The sequence below is a fragment of the Streptopelia decaocto genome (genome assembly GCF_964273445.1).
Source record: "Streptopelia decaocto genome assembly, chromosome: 1".
Taxonomy (NCBI): Eukaryota; Metazoa; Chordata; class Aves; order Columbiformes; family Columbidae; genus Streptopelia; species Streptopelia decaocto.
Genome location: NC_138663.1, coordinates 181,499,147 through 181,524,574, shown reverse-complemented (window position 1 = coordinate 181,524,574; position 25,428 = coordinate 181,499,147). Strand labels below are relative to the sequence as shown.

The window sequence follows — 25,428 nt, the reverse complement described above, 5'->3', positions numbered from 1 at the left end:
TACTAGGGAAAGGCTGATCTTCTATTTATGTGGTTTCCATACGCAACTCACTGAGTTCATCCTGTGATTTATCATCAGTATTTGCAGACTTTGGAGAAACATTGTTTATCACTATATAGATATAGTTTAGAAAAATGTAAGTTACTTTAATAAAATTTAGATAAAATTACACCTCTCAAAATCTGAAGAGATTTATTTATTTCCAGGGGACACGCTGACTTCAAGTAATAAACCTTTATATGTGCATTAAGTCCAACTGTAGAAATGGACTCTGCTTTTACACAGGACTGATGCTTGTTGGGTTGTGGCTTTTGCAAATTTAATTTACTCTTATACACAGAATTATTGACAGAATTTCCCTGTGTTTAACTTCCACTTTTTTTAGATTCCAACCTTTTCTTGAGTTAGCATGGCGACCTGGATCTTCCTTTACAACCTGATCTTCTTCCATGATATCTGACATTGGAACATTAAAGCTGATAGTATCTTCATCAGATGGCTAACAAGAAATAACAGAAACACTTGTTTCAGCTCAAACCAAGACTGATAAAAATGTATGCGTTATGAATAATGCTCACTAAAGAGCAGCAAACTAATTTGGGAGATGATACTAGCGCATCTAATGTGCCCAAATCCTGCAACAGGAAGTTGTAGTCATGCTGAATACATCCTCACAACAGGCTTGCCAAGCACCACCATTCGTTTGCTGTCTTCTCCTATCTTCCTCCCTGCACCAGTCCTCCCGCTGCAGTGACACTGCTGCACTGTGCTGCTCCCTGTGTGCATTTCAGGGACAGCTGAAAATAGCAGCTCCTTGTAACCAAAGCACGTAAAAAACCTGAGCCTCACACCATAATCCTCTTTAATTTCCCTTCAAGACTCTTTTTTTTCTCCTGCATTACCATATAGATTCTTAATTTAATGCCTATAGTAAGCAAGATGAGCTTTGTACACTGTGGCAGTATGTTTTATGAGATTGAGTGGTAGAGCCAAAAAACAGCAAATAACTCTCAAATAGACTAGGTTTTCTTCATTGGCTTAAAAGATCATCCATTTTTTCAGCTGTATTAGCTGGTACACTAAACCACATTACCTTTATCTCCAAGCTTATCCTGTCTATGACTTTACAGACAGTGGCTACACAAACAAGTGCTGACACACTGGCCTCTCTCCTCTGTCCCATGCCCCTAGAGCTCTGTTATTCTGTAGGACTGGCAGCAACTTGCTCACAGTGGGACCTGCTCACATTCTACCCTGAGGTGAACTATAGCAATAACTAGTAGGCCTTGGATACTGTTCGCCACAGCATTTTCCTGGAGAAAACGGCTGCTCACAGCTTGGATGGGCATACATTTCACAGGGTAAAGAACTGGCTGGATGGCTGGACCCAAAGAGTTGTGGTGAATGGAGTAAAATCCAGTTGGTGGCCAGTAACAAGTGGTGTTCCCCAGGGCTCAGTACTGGGGCCAGTTCTGTTTAATCTCTTTATCAATTATCTGTACAAGGGGACTGAGCACACCCTCCATAAGTTTACAGATGACACCAACTTGGGTGGAAGTGTTGATATGCTTGAGGGTAGAAAGGCCATACAGAGGGATCTGGACCAGCTGGATCATTAGGCTGAGGCCAATTGCATGAGGTTTAACATGGTCAAGTGCCGGGTCCTGCACTTGGGTCACGACAACTCCAGGCAGCACTAGAGGCTCAGGGAAGAGTAGCTGGAAAGCTGCCTGGCAGAGAGGGATCTGGGGGTCTTGACTGACAGCTGGCTGAACGTGAACCAGCAGCATGCCCAGATGACCAAAAAGACCAAGCGCATCCTGGCTTGTGTCAGGAATAGTGTGGCCAGCAGGACTAGAGAAGTGATTGTGCCCCTGTACTTGGCACTGGTGAGGCCCCACCTTGAATCCTGTGTTCAGTTTTGGGCCCCTCACTACAAGAAAGACATTGAAGTGCTGGAGAGAGTGCAGAGAAGGGCAACAAAGCTGGTGAGGGGCCTGGAGCACAAGTCTTGTGAGGAGCAGCTCTGGGAACTGCGGCCATTTAGCCTGGAGAAAAGGAGGCTGAGGGGAGACCTGATCGCTGTCTACAACTACCTGAAAGGAGGCTGTAGCATGGAGGGCATTGGTCTCTTCTCCCAAGTAGCAAGTGACAGGACAAGAGGAAATGGTCTCAAGTTGCACCAGGGGAGGTTTAGATTGGATATTAGGAAAGGCTTATTCATGGAAAGGGTTGTTGGGCATCCTGAATCTATGGCTTGTGATAAGGAATGGAGCAATCTGCTTTGCTCTTAAAAAACTGTATCAAAGATATGTGTGATTATTCCTATTTGCCATGAATATCCTGGACTTAACACACTCTGTAAATGCAGACCGTCCTAAATGTGCTTCTCCATGAATAAACCATATGTCATTAAACCTACGAATTCAGTGGCTGTATTATTCTGCTGAAAGAGAAAAAGTTCAAAGGATATTAAAGGATTTGATAAAGCCTTATCAAAATGATGAAGCTTTATAACAAAGTGAACTAACATTGCAGTACTGACCCTATTTGTCAATTCTTAAAATAAATTTTTAATTTTAAAATAAATTTTATTTATAAACAAAACAAATTAGGATCTCAAAGATAAAATAAACAAACTACACATCAAGTATTCTAAGCACAAAATTTGCTAGCTCTTTTAGACCTGAAACAATAACAATTCAACAGCTTAAAAAAAAGAAAAGACATGCACTATATAAATTAATTCAGACAAGGTTACAGTGAAGTTCCTTCTCTTTCTTTCAGGTTGTATCTCATGTGACATTTAAGCACTAAATTCAGTTAAAAGATTCACGTTTCGTTAATTTTGCAAACATCATTTGAAAATTTTAAAGTAAAATGTTCCTATATGCATTATTACAAGTTCTGAATATTAAAACAGGCAAGATTTTTTTTCTCAGCAGAGTAACACACATAGCTTTTAGCAAAATATTTTGGAGTGTTGGTTTAAAAAAAGAAACCCGCAAGCCATTCAATCTGTAAAGAGAAATCATTTCTTTAACATGCCATGTTTCACTTTCAGGACCTACAGAATTTTGCAATTGATTTTCCAGGTGTTTCCTTCCAGTATGCTATGAAACAGAAACTATCCAAAGCAGCATGCAATAATACAAAAGTATTGCTCCTTTGAAGGTGAAATACAGTATCTCACTTCCTTCATCCACAGTTTTATTTTTATGCAGCTGGCAATAGACGACAATAGACATATAACAATCAAAAATACTTAATGTTATTCCAACACTGAATTCAGATTATTCATTTTGAAAGAATCTTCATATATGCATTTTTGCTGGTTCTAATGTGTCATTCATATGGGTAATAAAGCAGGGACACCATCTGGATCTTGTAAGCACCCTGTTGCTCTAATAAATTTTAACTAATGATAAAATAAGACCAAAGGGGGGTGGAAAATGAATGAAAATATTACACTTTTCCTAAAAGATGAGGTGCATGAGTGCACTACCTTAGAGCAGAACTCACCTTCAAGTTGCTGTCATCAATTTTACAGCAACACTACATCGTTCACTTGAAATGCCCAGGATGACTACAGCTCTGAAAAATTGACCCTGTAATGACCCTACCAACATGTCAGAGAGAAATATGCAAACTATTCATTTCATCAAATACTTCATCCTGTGTATAAGGACCCAAAGTTAATTAGCAAGTGATTCATTTAAGTTACTGTTTACATTATACAAATGGAAAATGACCTTGTAGTATTTTCTGTAAAAGAGCTGAAACTCAACAGCCACTAGCATTCAGACTAAAATGTAGCTTGTTTTTATATGTCTGACGTATTTATAAAAACTGTCCAAAAACATGTTTTAATGATCACTTTATGACTGATCCTTTTATTTTTATCTAATGCTTGGTATGTGGATATCTGATTGTAATTAACAATGTACATGAATCTGTACTTGCAACATGCTAATATTGCTTGCACGATTCTCATGGATAACACAGGTATTTAAGGTCACCTCAGAAGGAACAGTGAGTGGTGAATTTACTACCAAATGCATTTGGAATTCCTGATCTCAGCATTATTTTCTCCTTAATGAAGAGCAGTAATCAGGTGGGGACGGAATGAGTAAATAGTTCTCATATGAAAAGCCTTTGTACTAAAAAAAATGTATTGGGTTGATTGTCTTTAAAATGATTTTTGCAGCATTCTGATTCCTACATTTTGATTACAGGAAAGATGGTCTATTTTCTAAAGGTGTTATTTATAGCTAAGGAGGAAATTCTAGAATAACAGTTTAATTATCAAGCTAACTCTGCTTCAGGAAGTGTAAGAATGGCAAAACAGTTTGTAAGTGTCCCTGAATAGACCACATGCTCTTACAACTAGAGCGAAACCATTAGAAATCACAATAATTCTGCTTCATTTCCATAATAGCCAAAATATGGGTGTGGAGGGAAGGGAAGCTGTACACAAAATTCAGGCAACTTACCTCTGTTGCTGACAAACGTTTATCACCATTATCACTACCAACACCTGAATCTGAGTCCTTTTTACTTGGGTAGATGTCATCAATGCTAGATATGAATTAAAAAAAAAAAAAAAATTAAAAATCCCAAAGAAATAAGAAACTATCATAGCATTTACCATTAGAATTCTGTCCTGGCTTTAACTTAAAGCAAAATTCCAACCAGTCTTAATGGCAGAAGGTGAAATAGCCTAGTATGGTTAAAAACTACACATTTGCATTCTGTCAATAGTAAAATAGATAAGCTAGAATGTCTGGTTAGCCTAATGATTAATAAAAACAACAGAAATAATGTGCTATAAAGCTTTTTTTTGTCTATACACTATGTAAAAACACTTAGTTACCATATACAAGTAGCACAGGAATCTGACTGAACTCATTTAGCCAAGGGAAAAGCAACTAAACTAGTTGAACTCAAACTGGAGTCAACTGATTTAATTGTAACCATCGATGCATTAAAAATGAACTGATATTTCCCTGAGGCTTGAAGTAGTTATTAACACAGAAACCTTCTTTATGTGTTTTAAAATAGACTTTGAAATCTGGGTTTTTAAGAAAATGACTATAATAACAGTAAGTGCTCTCTCTCCTAGTTTCATTACCTAGTATGACCTCTACTCATTTTAAAGCATGCTACTAGACTCATCACCTAACTTGTTTTTAATATTATTTATTATCCTCTCATTTGCAATCCTGAAAGCTAAAATCCTGAATTTGGATTGACATAGCAATTTAAAAAATAACTTCATCAGTCTTCATGTGAATAAGACATCTGATTAATCCTAATCTTAAATTATCAGTAAATACTAAGGATTTTTTTATAGAAACTGCATACGGAAATCCTAATCAGGTTATGTTTTTTTCTTCAGAAGTGTAGTTACTCTCGAAAATAAAATTTTGGTGATTATTATGTGACAGAGCATTAGGCTGTTAGTTACCAACTGGTATCTACTCTGTACTGTCCCCTTACCCTAACCTTCATGATCTTATATGACCAAAATATCATACAGGACATGACATTCCTGTCCATTTTCTTGCATACTAAAAGAGCAAAACAGAAAACCAGTAGGTGTTTCCCAAACTGAAAACTTATTCTCCATCCTGGATTCTTCCCACCTTTGGCATTTATCTGACAGATATCCACAAAGATGTCTCCAAGCATACATAGAAGGAAAAAATTTGCTTGAAACCTTATTTAGATGACCAACAGCAAGATTTTTCACCCCCCAGGGTGTTAGCAGCAACATTGTTACTTTTTATTCACAAAAACATTGTTTTTATTGAATACTTCTCTCTAGAAATAAGGCATTATCGTACTGTCTCAGATTGGCTATATTATACTTCCCATGTTAGTGAAGAAAGAGGTGGCTAAAAAGTGGTTTCCAATTAGCTGTGGAGATTCTCGTAAAAAGGAGCTGCTTCATAGTTCCTGTCCTTAAACCACCATACAAGATGACATTTCCTAGATGTCTGACATAACCCATTTAAGATTTTGTCTTTCATTTTGCTAACAAATAAGCACATTTAACTTTAAAAGGGTCTCAATATGCATTCAGTTCTCTTTGCTGGATGGATAAGCCTCTGGATTAATAAAACAGCTTGAAACAACAATGCAACAAATGTATAACAACATATAAATCACAAAACAACAAAAGAACTTACTTAATGTGTTAAAAGATTAACAAGAAAGTTCCAACGCTTAATGATACTACCATCTCAATATATTTTCAATATATTCCAGTAGTCTACTAGTAAGAGGTTAGGATTTAAACTAAGGTCCACTTCTAAGCTCTTTCCGAACATGCTGCTAACTTTAATCAGATATGATTGTTAAAATTATTTTTTTCTAAACTCTTACAGGGATTGTACTAGATTAAAATATATTAAAGCAAAACAAATCCCTTCAAAAGTGTACACTCCAAATAGCACCTAAATAATGAAACTCTCGAGGCTAAAGTTATAAATAGATTTATTTCACTTTGTTCACGTTACATGAAAAAAAAACTAAGCGAGATTTTCATACATACCTCTCTTCCACAGGTTGTGGCAAATGCTGTTGTTCTATGGCATTAAGATACAGTGAGTCTGCTGTTTTAATCTGACACGCCTGTACAGTCAGATATTTGAATATATGCACCTTACCCTTTGTACAAATCTGTTAGACAAGACAAAAATAGTGACATTCATAATTAGAATGAAAGAAACTATTTATTCCAAATGTCACTTACTGTAAAACATCCCCAAACCCAACTCATCACAAGATACCATGTAACGGAAAATGGATTGCCCTCTTTTTTAAAAATTACTAGTAACTACTTCAATTACCCAATCAACTACTTGTTGTTACTCAAAGAGTAAGACAGAAAAAAAGAAAATAATATATTCTAGTTAAAAAAAAATTCAAATAAGCTTTTCACTAAAAAAGAATTATGATAAAATATATCATATGACCTATTACTAACCATCCATTGAATAAATATTTCCCCAAATTAGTTATTAGACATTTAATTCATCACCATGTCCCTTATACTCTTAGTCACATTGTTTTTACTAGCGCCCAAGCATCTTTATGATGTGTTTCACCTGCATTTTAGAATTTTTTTTCTTTCCTTTAACTGCACACTTCTAGTTCAAGTGCTTGCTGAAACTTGTTCTGTATTTTTTGAGTTTAGTAATGGCATCACCATTGGTCATGAGAAGCATTTCTCCAATGTAATAAAAGCAACAGCTGTTGATCCAGAACAATTACAACTTTCAGCAATGTAGTTTGAACCTACTGTCCAGCAAGTCAACAACAACGAAGTTGTCCTTAAGCAGAAAGCACAGGTTCCTTTCATTTATTATAATCATTTCTCAGCATGGCCTACAGTTCAGAACAGCAATTTGATGCCCTTATGTATCACAATCTATTAACCTACACTACTAATTAAAATGCATTTCACATTAATTACATGCGAGACCATCTGCATATTTTTTAAGTTAATAGTAAATCACTGTAGAACTTCATAGAATTGGGTTCTTATTAACAGACAGAAAAATTATCCAGGAAGTTTCTCAATTCTCTTTTTCAAAATGATATACATATTCCAACATTTTCATATGCAGACAGGAATGACAAAAAAACCCCATCTAACAGAACAGAAATCTTCTAGTTATGTTGGTTCAAGTGGTGTACAGACTCATACACGGAACATATGAAATTTTCTGTGATTTATTTACATATAAGCAACGAATGCTTGTGATGACTGAAGTTCCTAAGTCTGCAATTGCAAAATGTGACATTTTTAAGCTATAATTTGTTAGTGTCCACCTGATATTAAGGCACAATTTAAATGATAGATGTTACTTACTTGTGCTGGTGGAGACTGCAAAGGATTGTTCTCAAGCAGTAATACTTGTAACTGCACCATCTTTCTAAAACAAATTGGAATCACAACCACTTTATTGCAGGAAAAGTCGAACTTTACCAAGGGAAGTTGTACTAGTTCTATAAGTAACAAAAAAGAGAGAAGATATTATATCTGTATTTATTTTTACCATAAAATAATAAAATAAATAAATAAATAACAACAATGAAAAATACTAAAATAAAAATAACAAAATATTTCTCAATAAATCTTCTTTTGGATTCTGGAAAAATACAAACTTGGGCAGGAACATGGTCAACATTTACTCCGTTCTATACTGGGAAATGAAAAGTGTGCATGTTAGACAAATGACAATAAATTTTAATTTTTTTTTTCCCTGAAATTCAGCTGACAGTTCCCATACTGCATTCACAGCTAAGTACATGTGCAAATTAAAAGATGCCTAGAAGGTAATTCATTAAAAAAACCTCACACACCGGATGTTATATTCTGCAACCTCAAATGGAATAAATTTGAACACAAAGTAATTACTGGTTTTTAATCATATTTACTTCCGTGGTCAAAAATACTTTCAAAATGCTAATAAAGAGAGTTACTGTAAAGGTATTAGAATTTTTTGTTTCTTTTTACCTTGGGGTAAAACTTCGAGGTAATTTCTTCTGACATTCAGTTCTTTTAAAGATTTCAGCTGGCCTATCTGCTGTGGCAAAGCTGTGATTTCATTACAGCTGACATCCTACAGCAAAATAGTAATGATAGAAAAAATGAACTTCTGGCTCCTAAATGTTAAACACTGCAGATGTGAAATTGTAGCTAATCTTCTATTATCATTGCAATTTTTTATTAACCTGAAAATATGCAACCAGGTATGTTCTGTCTCCACAATGCAAAACTAGATACATGAGAAAACGTTTACACATTACTTAAAACCCAGAGCAAATTCTTATTTGGAGAACAAGTTAATTTTGAAAGTTAGTTTAGTTTCTATAGAAACATTCAAAACCAGTTTCTTAAGATGTTCTGCCATTTTGTTTTTAACTTTTATTCATATGAAGAACTCAGTACTATGACTATATAACCAAATATGTTTGGATAAAATTTAAAACTGCTAGTGTGTGGATCTGATTTTTTAAAAAGGTTCTTGTTCTTCGGAAGGGAATATTTAAGCAAAATTTAAAAAAACAAAACAAAACAAAACACACAACAAAAAAAACAAACAACAAAACAAAACACAACACATAGCAATAGCATTCTGTATTAATGCTCAGGAAATGCATATATTCTAAGTAGGTCTGATTTTGATGACAAAATACAACTGGTTTAATGATCTGGATGAAATTGGAACCCATCCTCATTTCAGCATTCCTTAACAAGTAAGTGCTGTAAAGTTGAGTTCAAAGTACAGGGTCTGGCTATACTGAGTATGATGTCAAGCAACAAGTTTATATACGATAGTATTACTGTAAGAAACACTACACTTTAACACTACTGCTAACAAGAAACTGCTATGAATATATAGTAAAGATCAACTGCAGTCAGATTTCCAAGTCACCTCTTTGAAGATAGTTGCTTTAATACTCATGAAAAACATCATATTAATGCTCTATCTTTAAGCCTAAAAAACTCGTTAACAAAAAACAATAGTAAAAGCAAAGTGTTATCTGGCAGCACTGCTCACTGCATCAGACAAGTTTCTTCTCGTAACAGAATCTCAGTGCTGCCAAAGCTTCCTTCCCTTGTCAAAACAGAGTCAGGAAATCATTGTAGCTTTTAGATGAGGAAATTAAAAATCCCAGTTAATGAGTGCATCTTTCACCCAAGTCGCTGAACAGTATGTTTAATTGCACTGTTCCCAGATAATTTATTTTTAAAGCTTTACTGTCCTATTTTTCGTTTATACACTTTAAACAACTTCATAATTAGATCCTCAATTTTTAGAGCACTGAATTTAAAGTCACCTTGCAGCACAGAAACTCTGGACCAAGTGTACTTATGCAGACATATCAGAACAAGTCAGGGAAAGGGAGAATTTTAAAGGAAAAAAAACAAAACAAAACAAAAAGCCTGGCAGTGAGTAGCCGCAAAGTCCACTTACCACCTTTCATAACATCCCCAATAAGATGGATCTGTTATGACAGCATGTCAGCATTCACAAGATCTCTAGAGACACTAGTATCTTTTATCCTACCAAACACTGCAATCCAATTTTTTTATTACTTTGTTTGATTAGCTGTGGAAAACAAAGACCCATAACATTATTTCTTGTTATGCACTTGACTATTATTAGACTTCATAAGCGTGTATGTGACAGAGACAGCGTTTATCTTTCCCATTACTTTGGTACTAATGGAAGAAATATTATCAAAGTCAAATGCCTTTGGTTTTCAGGCTAATAATTTTTTGAAGGAACTAGATAACCAGCAGTTTGGAACTTTGCTTCATGGACATCTGCAGAAAACTGAAGTCCAATCACTTACTTAAGTTTCAGGGCCTAGTGTTTGCTGAAGGTCAGACTTCTTGCATCAAGTCTATTTTGTCCTGCCATGCCAATACAGACAATTTCTCAAGATCAGAAAAATGTAAGGCATATATAAATTTAACACTAATTACTGCAGCATGAAGCTCAATGGTATAGAAAAAAAAAAAAAGTCATCAATATTTTTCTTTTGTTTATGGTAAAGTTTAAATGGTCTTAAAACAATAAAATTCAGCATAATATAAACAGGAAAACAAATACAGTACTCTGGCTCCATATTAATGTACTTATTGACACACAGAAGTCCATCCAAACCTTACAAATTGAGGTAAATTTCCTCCTTGTATCCATTTTAAAACTTGGGAGTCCTGACTGAGCTGTTATTTCTAATAAGCAGGCGGATTCTATCAGGGCTTGTGACACACAGCCATACAGACTGGTAAAAGGAAGTTACACAATCAATGAGCACACAGACGCTTTTAGGAAACAGGAGACAGCAGGTCCCACTTGGTCAGGCTGCTGGCCCAGAATTAGATGAGGTGAAGGACCTAAATCCCTGCTGAAAGATTTAAAGGCTTCCAAGTGTGAGACAGGAGCATCCCAGAGGTGGAGAATGCTCTTCTCTAAAGAAGGCACAAGTGCAATACTGCCCAATAGGATGGAGAACAGAATTTTACTGTACGTCTGACAGTTTTAGCTGCAATCCATGAGCCATTTCTGCCCAATTACTTGTCTTTCATGGAAGGAAGTTTCGGATTGACTTCACACCAGTTCTGCACTCATGCTCCCGGCTGACAGTAGAGGTATGATAGAGTTACACAGTTGCAAACAAAAGTAAGTTTCCCAACCAAATTTTGAAAAAAAAAAAAAGAATATATAATAATTTGTATGTTTTTTGATGCTTGCATGATAGGTTAGATCTATATAACCCAGAACCCTAAAATTTGAAATTATACTCGAAAATTTACTGTATGTAATATCCAAGTCATTATATACATTTTATACTTGTGGCACAGGAATGTGTACATGTAAAACAACCACCTACCACATTTTGGAGGAGAGAAGGAAGAAAATGTTTAGTTGGAAAGATTTGATGCAGCTTGCAGCAAACTATGCTTGTATCCTTCAAGAGTGACTACAGAGGTATGATTTGTTTCAAAAAGTTAGATAACAACAACAACCCATTTGCTACGTACACACAGATTTTACTGCATGCACCCTGTGAAAAGCTGTAAAACGCTTCGAAAACCTGAGGGTGCTTGGCAAAGTCCAGTAATACAAGAACTGAGTGCAGCCAGGTGGCATCTGTCACCTGTCAGGATGGATCCCCTGGGCCAGCTTAGCACCAGCATTGCGTACATCCCAAAACAACAGCGTGCCCCACCAGAGAGCTGGGTGGTGTCGTTGCTCAGAGGCCACATGCTGTTCAGGCTGGTATCGCTCTCACACGGCTGAACATTTGGTGGAACAGCTGCAGCATGCCTTAGTTTTTTTTTTCTTTTTACTCACTTTAGAACAGCGAACACCTTATTATCTAAACTGCATTATATTATATATGCCAATAGAGCTACTGGCTCTCAATCCTACCACTGTTTCCTTCTCCCAGTACACCACAGTTTACTCATTGCCAGCTAAATAATACAATTTATTTCACTGGAAATGCACCCAATACTTAAAGGTGGCATCAAACTAAGTAGTCAGATCATCTAAACAGAACCATGCCCCCAGTTTAATAAAGCATTGTCATTCACTTCCCCCTCTGCCTTCTAATCACAAAGAACTAACAACAGACCTTCTTTGGTTTTCCTAATTCTTCTAGGCTACCAAAGTGACATGTTGCTATGGCGTCTTTTTTGAAATATTTTTAGAATGGGAATTGTTGTGTTTTTCATTACAAAGAGTAACACTGAAATTATAGTGTAACTGGAAAGCAATATGAAAATCCAGTATTCTAGAAGTTAACTTAAACATATGATTTGTTTTAAAAAATATAGTAAACAAATACACAAGCCCTACCCACCTCCTTTACAATCTACATTGATTTTCAAGCTATAACTTTTTAACATTTCAAAATCCTAGAATAAAGACAAAGGCTGCTATTAAGCTATGTACAAACTCTTACTAACAAATGAAACACTTCCAGCATCGGCAATGCTAGTTCACCTTACTGGGAAGGCTCAAACTTGAAACTGGAGGGGAAATGCGATATGACATCACTTCAGCAGCTCTTTATTGAAAATACTATCACAGACCTCAATTAATACAACTAAAATGGACGATTTTGACCAGACAATCAGGCCAAGTCTTTCAATTATTTCATGAGCCCACTACCACTAAGCTAGGTTATGTTTAATCTAGAAGGAACTAATAGGTTCCAATCTCTATTTATTATCTATCCAGTCATCCTAACCCCTAAATTAGGATATGTTTAATTCTGTTTAACCTTAATTATATATAAAACTAGAATGACAATCTTTTATTGAATCTATTTTAAGCACTACAGAAACAACAGTATAGCCTAACACATCTGCAATGAAGGTTAATTAAACTAAAACCATTTCAGTAACTTAATTAAACCCATCACATGTCAAAAAAAAAGAAACTGTTTGATAAATCAATAATGCTCACCAAACAAAGCAAAACAAACTTGGTAGTCTTTCACTCAGGTATAACGCAGAAAGGAAAAAGTAACTACACCCCAACCTTCACCAACCGCCAGATCAGTTGTAATAAATAACAGAAGCCTAATACTGCAGGATGCTGTACAAAAAGAACACTAGAAGGAAAAAAGCCCCATAGTTGCCACTTCACTGCATAAATGAAGAATCAGTAGGAGAGCTGGGGCCTAAACAAGGTCAGCTCAATATCTCCAACATAATTTAGTGGAGAAGTAGAGAAAACTACTGTTGTAAAAATAATAAGCAGGTACTTTCAGATACCAAAAAGATGTCCCAAATTTAAAAAAAAAAAAAAAAAAAAAAAAAGGTAAGTTAAAATATCATCATTTTACTATGCAGTGTCAAAATGTGGTTTATTTGACAATCTGTATCTTAAGAGGTCAAGGTGAACAGAAACAACCAGAAGACACAACGCATATGCCACAGACAATTCAGAGTCTCAGACTATAATACACAAAAGAGGAAGATATAGGGAGAGAAAGGGAAGCATTCTCTTGTATACATTTTCCACATACAATCTTTAGAAAACATGTGCAATTAAATTAAAGTACCAAATAAGTTTTGCCTTTTTGAGATTCTCATTTATTAGACAATACATTATAGATGATCTACTGCTTGCAGAAACAGTAGCCATGCGGACAGTTTTGAAAGCAAGAGTGTAACAGTTTTATAAATCTGTTTAGGTGGCTGTTCCAGGAAAGGAGGCTGCACGACAAAAAAATAGTGAAATAAAATGAAAACAGACTGAGAAGACCAGTACCACTAGTAGAATACAATGTGGTAAGCAGATAATAATAGAGAGAAAGGAAGCAGAAAAGGGGAGGACGCTAGAGAGGGGGATACAGCTTTGCAGAACCTGATGCCATAAGTATGAACTTGATACAGCAAAACAGGCAGCCAGTGCAGGTGATGAGTAAAACTGGTAAAGACGATGAACTTAGAAGCTGAGTTTTGAAAGAATCAAGGACAGTGATGTTGTTGGAAGGGTCCTGAAGAACACAAAGGAACCTATTATTGTGTTACCACCCAACACACTTGAAAAGCTTAAAAGTTAATTTTTTAACCTCAATTATAGTCTTAGGCATTTATTCAAATATATTTGCAAAGTAAATTTTACTCTTTCTAGTTAAATACAAAGTCAAAATAAGAAATAATAAAAGATCAGTCACATACCAGTTCCATTAACTGTTTTAGCTGACCTATCTCTTCTGGAAGGGAACCTAGCTTATTGTTACTTGCAATTAAGACTTTCAGAGGAAGACCACACAGACAAGCTGGCAAAGAAGAAAGCTGATTTCGACTGCAACAAAACAAAACAAAACACCATTAAAACCACCAGTGACATTGATTGTCTACCCACGTAAAGTGTGGGAGTTGTAAAATTCCTTCATTTTGATGGGTCAGATCTTACGCATGTCAATCATTAAGAAAACACACATCAAAAATATCTGCAGTACAGACTAGACAGTATTGTGGGATAGTCCCACTCTGGAAAAAATGTATTATATCAGTTTAATAATATTGCAACAAGTCTTGTCACCTAGAACAGCTGTTTCCCTTCCGAATGAATACAAGGTAGTCAGCTGAGACAGTTTTTGCGAGTATTTAAACATTTCTATGGTTTTATGTGGCAGTTAAGTGGTTCTCTTTTGTTCCAGCTGAAAGACAAATAACTAAATTACAGACGAATTATTATTTTCTCATTTACTTTAAAGGACACTTATCGTTGAAGATTACTTGGTACTTGTTGTTCTATGATATTGATCCAGGTAAATACAGCAACAATTTCTGTGACCATCAGTGGTCCATTTCTTTCCAAGACTCATATTAAGCCATTTTATCTCTATATCTTTTTCCTAAAACTGATAAAACAATTTTTTAAAGTGACTGACATGCACCATTTTATTCTTCATATCACATTTCTGGGGAAAAAAAAAAAAAAGCAGCAGAAGATTCTCATGAAGTGGAGTTGCAAGGTTTGCGTTCTAGTAACAATTACTTAAGTAACTGGAACTAAAAGATAACAAATGCCACGACGCTTTGTGTTCTCCAGATGATTAAAAATATTTATTTCTTGTGATTTGTGGATCAATTCCCAGATGAAACTTTAAACTCAACACAATAATGTATTAATTACTGTCTCTCCTACAGTATTTAAAGGTTTTCTTAAAACATAACTTTTTATTTTTATGGATATTAACCTGTAGCAAAACAATGAACAGTAAGTTAACGTGGCAGCCCAGTAAGAACCATTTTATTCAGCTTCTGCATAACTGCTTAAGGCTCCAGAGAACAAATATGCACGACTGAACTCTGAAAACAGATAGCAAAAATTATCCTGTGTAATTTCAGTAAGAGTTGCAACACTGAACTGAAATGAAACAAAAATCAAAATTCCACAAGTCTCAAAAGAGATAAGGAACAGCACATAACCCAGGCAAGTCAGTAATAAATCATCATTAGTTTAAAAGGAATTTCTTTAAGTAAAACACAAACAACAAGGCCCAAAGGCTATGTATATCTCTTGGCATCACTTTCTGATTCTATTTAGCGTACAGGCTCTGCTGGAAACAGGCAGAGAAATATTAATTTCAAATTAATTTCAATTTTCTTGTCAAGAATCAACATGATTAACAAGTCAAGGAGATCTTTTCTTCCTCTACAGACTGCTTGCTGTGTTCAACTAACATGGGAAGGGCACATCCAAGCGAAGAGGAGATTTGAAACTGAGGAAATTATTTAGTAAAACACGAAAACTTTCCTTTTGTTTTGATTGTCTAATTTAAGTGATATATGATATTAACTCTGTAACTATTCTGAGTTTGTAATGATTCACAGAAATTCCATCGCTGCATTGAGTTCTAATTCACTAGCTCAGTACACCAAGTTCTAATTGAGTTTACTTTAATTCGTAAATTTACTAAGATCTTTTATGTGAACTTACTAATTTCAAACAGTCTTTATTTCTTTATGTAGTTCTAACAAAACTATTTCAAAATTTCAAGTCCTATTCCTTACATGAGTGCATATTCTCAGGATACTTTATTCTGTTTCATAGAATCATTTCATTTCAGTTGTAAGAGAACCTCAGGATGATGAAGTCCAATCATAACCTAACCTGACTCTAGCACTAAACCATGTCCCTAAGAATCTCATCTACATGTCTTCTAAACACCTCTCAGGATGGTGACTCCACCACTTCCCTGGGCAGCCTGTTCCAATGCCTGACAACCATTTCCGTGAAGAATTTTTTCCTAATATCCAATCTAAACCTCCCCTGGCACAACTTGAGGCCACTTCCTCTTGTCCTATCACTTGTTACTTTGGAGAACAGACCAAGTTTCAACTTTTAGAGCCAAAATTAGTGTTCCACAGTGGTCAAAACTGCAGTACAGTAACAATACAGGAAGGCTTGAGAAACATCTTCGGTCTTTACAAAACTGATGATCGTACCTTCGTATCTTGAATTTTGAAGCCCAAGAGCCACTTGGCATCCTGCCCAAACTTCATTCTTGCAAATAGCAGATTATTATATTTTCACTATCACAGGTTTTACATACTAAACTGGAAATAACCCTCCACACCTTGTCTTAGCTGAAGAAGTGCTGACATACCCTCTCTCAAAAGCAAATATGCATTTACCTGCACTTTAACCAATAGCAACTCTCTATACTGATTAGCATTCATGCATATTTTTCATGGAAAAGAGACTAAGGGGTGAAATTTTTGCATCTTTCTCCTAAAAATGGCAGTAACTACACTTCTTGCATCAGAGGATACTAATAATAAAGTATCATGCTTTCCCTCTCCATTCCCCATGAAAACAAAACAAAAATACATTATTCCTCTGTCTCTGTCCCTCCAGCTTTTGAACCACAAAAAGTATGTCAAGTTTCACAAAATTTATCAGAAGGGAATTCAAAGAATCCAACTGTGCTGATGTGATTAGCATTATGAATTTGCTAGCAGAATAAGGCAAAGAAAGGGATTAATTCTACTTGGTCTTTCTTTAAATAATTAGTTTTACTTTTTGGCCTTTGCAATGCCTTCATACAGAGCTGTATCTACAGCCTATAGTTGTTGCATTACAGCTTCCAATAAAATGAAACATCCCAGAAACACATAAAGTACAGACAAAAAACAGCTTTATACATTTTCAAATAAATAAAAAATGTCGCAAAGTTAAACTTACCTCAAATTTAAGTAAGTTAGCATTTGCAAGTTTACTATGGCATGTGGTATAATTTTAATACAATTGTGGTATAGATTTAGTGTTTCCAGTGACACAAAATGGCACAACTCCGTAGGAACCTCAGTTAATCTATTCTTGGATAAATCTGAGAAGAGAAAAAGAGAACATACATTTTTTGAACAATCAGAAATACATACTTTGAACAGCTATGCTGCTTTACTAAAATAAATTAACAAATGTAAACCTGCAGTGAGACTGTAAATTAAGCCAATGTTTTTATTATGCAAAATAAAACTAGTGCTAACCTCCACAATCTTAAAATGGAACAGATTGTATATAAAAGAGTAAATATTCCATTAAAATTTATTCGGTTCAATAAAAAGTAATTATTTGCAGGACTCAATATGTTGAGGAAATACTTGCAAACAGAATGAAGTATAGATTCCAAAGCTCATATAATATACCCAAAGATATAGCAAATACACAGCTAGACATCTGCAAATAATGAGAGTGTTTGGAGAAAACAAATAACAAGGATTATATCTTTAATTATATATTTAATTTCTTTCAATAAATTTTTAAAAGTTATTCAGGTAACTCTTCAAACTGATCTCTATTTCTTAGATCTTGATCAATTATAAAAGAATGTTACCTACAAAAATTGTGAAGTCCTTCAGGAATCAATCTGGTATATGGTATAAGTACATACAAGACAGCATTGATGGATTCCAAGCCCCTAAGTGAGTGCTTGTACCAACAGAACAAAAGTTCTTGATTTCTGACCAATGATTCATTCTTTATTTCTCTTTCTAATCCCACAGACACAAAGAAAAATCAGTAGGAAGAAATGTTACTGAGCTCTGTTCTTTAACTACCAGAGAATGAAAAATAAGGTATCATAATAGTGATGTGAGCTCAAGTCATAAAATAACAATGCATGCCAGCATTCAACTGAATTAACTGGGTTCAAAGAAATGTTTAAACAGTGTTGGAGAACAAATTTCTCTTAACATTAGAAACTGTATAAATACCAACTACCCCTACCACCAGATGGGTAACCTGACCTGAGGAATGGTCATCTGTTTTAAGTGGAAGGAATGGGAATGTAGCTAGGCAAAAAGAGAAATGTCTGATGGGAAGGATACAAAGGAGAAAATGGAACTTAATGATCTCCTCACTTCTTCACTGCTGTTATTTTAAGCCTCCTCCCTGATCCTTCAAAGCTTATTTCAAAGCTTATTTTCTTAAACTACAGAAAGGGAAAAGCAGCCAAAGTACAGCAGATATATTTCCAGAGTGCTGATGATCTGACTCCCCTCTTCAGGGCCATAAAGCAATTTCTTTTGCTTTTGTGAACAAATAGGCAGAAGCCTGAAGATCTTTTTAACTTCCTTTGCAGTTCCAGACTCATCAGTTTGCTGTACAGAGGCACAGCTTGAGTTCAAAACTAACACCAGTAGAAAGCTTTTATAATTTTTATTTTTGTTCCTGTCTCCTTCAATGTGAGCTGAAATTCAGTACACTCTATTTCCCTTGCCAGACTCCACTTCTTTGCTTCCAACAAAAAGTTGGTTTAATTACTCCATCCTCTACCCAGACAACAGCAATGGCCTCTGAGCGCAGTAACTGAGAGCAGCCCTGCTGACCCAAATGCCAGTACAGCTGAATTGAGCACCTCAACCAAAATTATTCCCTCCTAAGTTACTGTACAGCAACAATGCTTGAACTGCTCTGCTTTCCCTTACCAGGCTTTGACAGCAGCATTTCCTTGGCTTCTCCTTTCCTCCACTTCTGTCATCAAACTAAAGCATTCCTTATTTGAGTGAATGTGATTACTGTTTCAAAGGGGAAGAAAGCTGTTCAATGCTCCTCTGTTTTAGTGCTTTAATCCTCTATTGTTTTCTATTTGTCATGAGAGTACTTGTTTACTAACATGGCATTCCAAAAAAATTACCACTGGTTCCCTCTCCTGCTGCCTTTGCAGCTGTGTTTATTATCAGCTATTAACAGAGGACTTGCCATGCTGTAACTTATTGAATCATGCAGGGGATCTTTATATTTTACAATTCAATTGCAAAGACAACCTTTCCTTTTGTTATACCATGTTTTTTCTGCAATGACACCCCATATATACTGCTCTTGTTTCCTCCTTTAAAGCAGAAGGAGCAGCAAGATCCCAAAGAGTGAACTGAAGTTCAGGCCCAGGCTGAAGACAACTTGCATGGCACTGGATGGTGCAAGGAGAGTGACCTCTTATCCTCCATCCCATCCTTCTCAAGTGATACACAGATCAAAAACTGTGAACACAAAATGTTACTTCCTCTCAGGCCACTAAAACTGCAGGCTACCTACTAAACTCCACCTTCATGCCTGTTCTCATTTACCTTCACATCGAATAAAAGGGACTGTTGACACAATGTTTGACTTACCCGTGAAAAATTCTAGTACCTCAAAAAAAGTGGAACAGGAACTAGACTGACCCTGCTCCTATAACAGACATTACTTTGACAATAATTTTGGTTTGGTTTGGTTTTTATTTTATTACTAACTTTTGTTCTCAAGGGCTTTAACTCAAGTTAATCTAAAGGAGGACAAAACAAAAAGCCTGCAGATAACAGAGAAATTCCTTCCTGTCATCCTCTGGACCATGGGTTATAGGACACGCTATGTACACAAGAAAGAAATTCAAGAATTAACTTACAACCAAGGAAGTCAATTATTTGTTATTGTCTACTTTAAGATAATTTAAAAACTTCTACCTACTGCTGCTTCCTAAATAATAAAAACCCAATTCTATTCACAACATAAGGCAGAGGAATAAAAACTATACGTTTCATTTAATGTTATTATAACATAACTTAATAGAAAAAGCAGAAGTTCACTACTATGATTTACTGGTAAGAGGTATCATTAATACCAAATATGAATGTCTTTGAGAAACAGAGTACTGGAATGGAATCTGACACAGAGAATGCTCATCACATTTCTTAACTAGTGGCAATAATTTCCACCAAAAAAGAGACTTCCCTGATTAAATGAAAGCAAAGGATAAAAGGGTATTTTTTGTATTCGATCCTAGAATGACTGTGAGCATTTGAACATGATGCAACTGTGAAGAAAGCCTAGCGGCTTTCAGATGTCTCTGAAAATTCCAATACAGAAAAGTCTATTTCCTTCAGAAATGGAAAGTAAAGACAACAGCCTGCATTACAATTTTGTACTGTACCTTAAAAGCATATATAATCATGTACAGAAACCTCTGAAATTTACATCATTATTTTCATGTTACTTTTTACAAAGGTATTTTTGCCTCAAATTACTGCATCTTACAATTACGTATCTGTACATATTTCAGGTTTACACTGATATTTAAGTTATAGAATAAAATACAAGTATTTAGCTTTAACAAAACTGCAGAACCTTTTGAGCATGCTGAGAAAAAGAATATGCATATATCTTGTTTCTGTCACAATTCAAAAGCTTTCTGAAAAATATTTTGCAAAGGTTTTCTTGTGTTTATTGTTCAGGGAAAAATAAGAATTCAGAAACTAAAATTTTAAACAACTTCTGAAAACATTTTTCAAATAGAGAAATAATTTGTTGGTGAATTGTACTTTCTTACCGTAATTTTTTTAACTCTACACTTCCCAGATCACTAAGCTACAAATCCCCCTTGCTTCATTAATTTGAATAATATCACTTCAGGGTAATTAAAATTAATAAAATTGCTGTGCAAACTAGCTTTTGCTCCAGAAATGGAAATGAACAGAGGGATGGAATTTGCTGATGCTTAAAGGGATTTTGACTAATTTGCTTATACTATCTAACACAAAAAAGATCTAACAAAGTAAGGAATCCATGACAGCAGAAGTACATTTCATGGTTGCCAAGAAAGTCTAGGCAGCTTTCACCTGAGGTGACTATTTTCTATAACTTCCATTATGAAATAGGTGACACAAACACAAACAAATATGAGGGGGAGAGGCTGTGTGCGCAGTGAGCTTTTTGTTTTAACTGAAATACACTATTCATTCATTATTTGCAACATCAAGATATTTTCAAACTACATCTGGCTTCACTTCATCTTGTCCTGCCAAGAACAAGTTTGTTAAAACTCCAAAATAAAGTAACAGAACACAAAAAAATAAGCAAGCCATTTTAGAAAAATATTAGATGAAATCTTTAAAAGAGTCAGCACAATTCTGGCACAACGACATGGCTTTTGTATGAGAAATGTTACTATGTTGGACGCTAGACAGGAACTACACAAAATAAGCACTTCCTTAGCTGGGAGTGAACAATAAAAAACAAGAAGTTCAGACTGTTAAATAAGAATTTAAGAGAAGACTCCAAGCCTTGTTTGGTGTCTGGCACACAGCATAGTCAGGGTCCACGCTGCTGCCACACCAGTGATAAATGACCCCATCCTCAGGGCAAAATCTCTCAGTTCTTATAGTTCTGAGTGCATCAACCGCAATGAAGTACCACCGCTGACTAAGACATTCCTGACTTCATGCTTTACAGGCAGATTGCCAACTGCCACTATACATATACACATAGTGTAAAACACTGGCACTGCAGAAACCAAAATAGCATGGTCAAAATAACCAGACTGACACTAGAAGTCATACAGTTACATTTTCTTCAGTAAGGTTACCAAAGTGCTTCAATTTTCCTACCTTCCGTTATTAAATACCACCTATTAAAACATTAGTAAATAAAAATTGTGGATTATTAATGGGAGAGCTACACAATTTAAGCCTTTAAGTCAGAACAGCAGTTCATTAAACACATATGCATATGCTTTACTACATCAGAAATCTTAGCCAAGAATTTTAATGAAAGCGGTATTATTAAAAAGCAGTTATTTTTAAATTTTGATATTATAGAAAAAGTCACTGTAAATTTATACTTCTCATACACAAACCTACAACAGAGAAAAGCTGGAATTATGCAAGTAAGCATCTATCCACCACTGAGCAGGATATTTTTGAAAAAGAAATAGTGAAAGATCTGAAATGGGAGAAATAACTGTATTTTACATGGAGTTTTGAAATCATGAAGTTGCAAGGTAAAAAAGTCACCCAAACAACCTTAACTCCAGCCCACCAAGTTCCTATTTTTGTACTCTTCAGCACTTAGTGAATAAAAGACAGGAATTATTTTGAAGAACGCATTTGCATTTTTACTAAGACACCATTCAAGGTATTGAAATAAGATGTCTGAATTGGATTTGCCAAAATCCAAGCAAATCACTGTAAGAGCCTAAGAAAAAAATAGTAAGTTCAACCCTAATTTTGTGGGAAAATTATGCAAATAAGAATGCTGGGCAACACATTAAAAAGTCTCTATATGACATGACACAACTCTATGGAGCGTCACCTTTTATTCCCTAAGTTATCCATATTTTTATTAGGCTTTTAGGAAGCTCATATTTCCATATTAGCTACCCATGTCTTCACTGATAATAGACACCACAAATTCATGGCACTGTATCTCAGACAACTTTTGAAATATCTACTTAAATTCACTTCAGATCTTCAACACCAGTGTACACCACCCATACTTGTCTTGGCAAAGCAGCAAGTGACCTATTATCACTGTAACTGTGCCTATCAGAATCAAATAGTCAATGATCTGTAATGAAGAAATTGCTTCATTCTAGCTTTTCCCCCTAAATGGTAGGAAAATGCACCATCTCATAGACAAATGCAGTATGCGAGCCATGTAAACACTGCTACACAACTATGAAATGCTATATAATTCTAAGCCATGCCCTACAACTTGTCAGTCTCTAGCACAGCAACATACCTTGTCTCAACTACTTGCTATCTCTATCTGCTGGTAAGCATCAATGAGCAATGTCTGGATGTACAGCCAGCTTTTACTGTAGTCAGTAACTTCTAAAGACAGGGATGCTCCATGAACAAAAAAGAGGCAGCCAAGACCTCCACTGACTGACGTCTAATGCATTCTGGTCTGTCCATAACAATTATACCAAAAAGAACACATGGCATTTCTTCACTAAGAAACATTTCTATTTGAGGTTATTTAGCAGACAGAAGAACAAATAACAGAAGACAAAGAATGCCCAAAACAGAATTAACAATTCTGCTTCCATATAAGAAGAAACATATAGTAGTACATGGACTCAAGTTTTTCCATTCTCAATTTGTAACAGATTGAGAAAAAAGCTGCAGTGCCAATTCCTGAGAAAGTCACTGTTATTGATGCAATAACATAAACAATAACATTTAGACATTGATAAACACCACTGAATCTACAAGTACGATTGCTGACTCAAAATATGTAGAAAGTGCATCTATCCCAGGTAAATGGACATAACAATGTAGAGACACTGCAAACAAGTAATATTTTGAGCAGATAATGAAGTGACTGCTGTTTCATACACGTTTCCACCTTACTACTTTTTGGAGCACTGACAGCATATTCTTCTTTCCCACCCGTCTCCCATTGTTCATTGAAAAATTAACATTGAAATTTCCACCTCAAAGCCACAGACAAATTAATATTGCACTACAGGTGTAGCAAATCTCAGCTAACACTAGTGAAAAACTACACAACACTGTTTTCAGTGTCACTGAGGGTCAGAATGAGTTCAATCTATTACTTGCCTAAGTAATGACCATAATAGCAATCATATGTATTCACCACAGTTACCAGAAGGGATCTACGTGGGGCTTTTAGATGGAGAAAAAAATTCATCACTGGAGGAAAACAGCATTTGGAGAAAGCATCTCATACAGTCTGGCAGAGGTGCCACCACTAGAGGGGGGCCTGATCTCACAGACTTGCCCAACACCCCGTAACAGTTTCTCGACTGTTTCCTTCTTTCAGAGTAGATCACAGCACATGAAAAGGACAGAAACAGGCAGGCATATCTTACCCCCACCCTCCTACACACACACCTATGAACTTACTGCCCACCAGAGTTTTCAAACTACGACAAATGAGGCTACTCACTTGCAGCCATCACTGCAGGAAACAAATACATAGTGATTTCTAATGTGGACAAGCCCTTACAAAATAAAGTCTATTCTGAAATAGTCACACTTAAGTGTTTTTCCCCAGTCTTCCCTCAGATGTAAAAAATATGAGGTATCCTTGAGCACTCTGTAGTTACAGCAACATTTGGCATATATCAGACAAAAGTGGCACTCAAAGTTAGAAGATATATTTGAAAATACCTTGCTTAAAAACCTATTTCTCCTCAGTGATCCTCATCTACCATTCTACTCTAGTTCATCTTCCACTCCATTATGAAATACATCATTTGCTTTCCCACAGTGCCCTGTAATTCCCCCAAAAAGTACAGCCAAGTGTAAGAAGCATGCATCCCACATTTCTTCTCGGGTAGTGCACTAACTGGCCTGAAGCAATCTAACAGTATAAGCTACCTCTCCCAGACAAGAAAACTTGAGCGAATGTCACTTCTGGGTCTTCTGCTTCCTCTGTGTGAAACAAGGGTGGGAGTAGGAGGCAGGGAAAGGTTAGCAATAACTCAGTAAATTGAAGCATATTCTCATTATTAGCTCCATGGTATGCTCCAGTTCCAAAGAGGTGAAGGAAATTTCTCAGGAAGAAATATGCTGAAAAACAATATCCCAGGCATGGAAGGAAAAAGAGAAGGTGAATACAGCAATTTGCCTCATTACAGCATCTGCCTTTACGTAGTAAAATAACACATTTAAATTTCTCCTTTGTCTTCTATTTCTTCCTCTTTGGGACAACTGTTTGGGGTTAAGATCTGCAGAAAAAACATTTCCCTAGGGGGCTCTGTTTACATACTGAAGGCAAACATGATGTCGAAGTGTGTAAGACTCCCTAAAAACCTATTGTAAAACAGCTGGATTCTTCCTGCAGATCTCCATGTAGGTACGAGCAGATTTAGGACTACGGTGGGTTGATCTCGGCTGGCCAACAGGTGCCTACCTGGCCGCTCTATCACTCCCCCTCCTTGGCAGGAAAGGGGGAAACACAATGAAAAAGCTCACAGGTCAAGGTAAGGACAGGGAGATCACTCACCAATTACTGTCACAGGCAACGCAGGCTTACCCTGAGGAAATTAATTTATTAACAATTAATAACAGACTAGGATAGTGAGGAACAATAACAAAACTAAAACCACATTCCCCCCATCCTTCTTTTCCCAGGCTCAACTTCA

The 25,428-nt window shown here is 35.8% G+C and overlaps 1 protein-coding gene across 8 annotated transcripts in view; it reads right to left on the bottom strand.

The window, feature by feature from the left end:
• The window catches only part of LRCH1 (leucine rich repeats and calponin homology domain containing 1), a 128,059-nt gene that overhangs the window by 47,906 nt on the left and 54,725 nt on the right, over window positions 1-25,428 (bottom strand). For all 8 annotated transcript variants that reach the window (XR_014183525.1, XR_014183526.1, XM_082047563.1 and 5 more), the window contains exons 2-8: window positions 17,244-17,388; window positions 14,225-14,351; window positions 8,528-8,633; window positions 7,880-8,016; window positions 6,557-6,684; window positions 4,494-4,578; window positions 394-499 (exon numbers count right to left, since the gene is read on the bottom strand). Coding sequence is in view for 6 of the 8 variants with exons in the window: in XM_082047563.1 (XP_081903689.1) it covers window positions 394-499; window positions 4,494-4,578; window positions 6,557-6,684; window positions 7,880-8,016; window positions 8,528-8,633; window positions 14,225-14,351; window positions 17,244-17,388 (834 nt within the window). In the remaining 2 variants the exon portion in view is untranslated. The remainder of the gene's footprint in view (window positions 1-393; window positions 500-4,493; window positions 4,579-6,556; window positions 6,685-7,879; window positions 8,017-8,527; window positions 8,634-14,224; window positions 14,352-17,243; window positions 17,389-25,428) is intronic.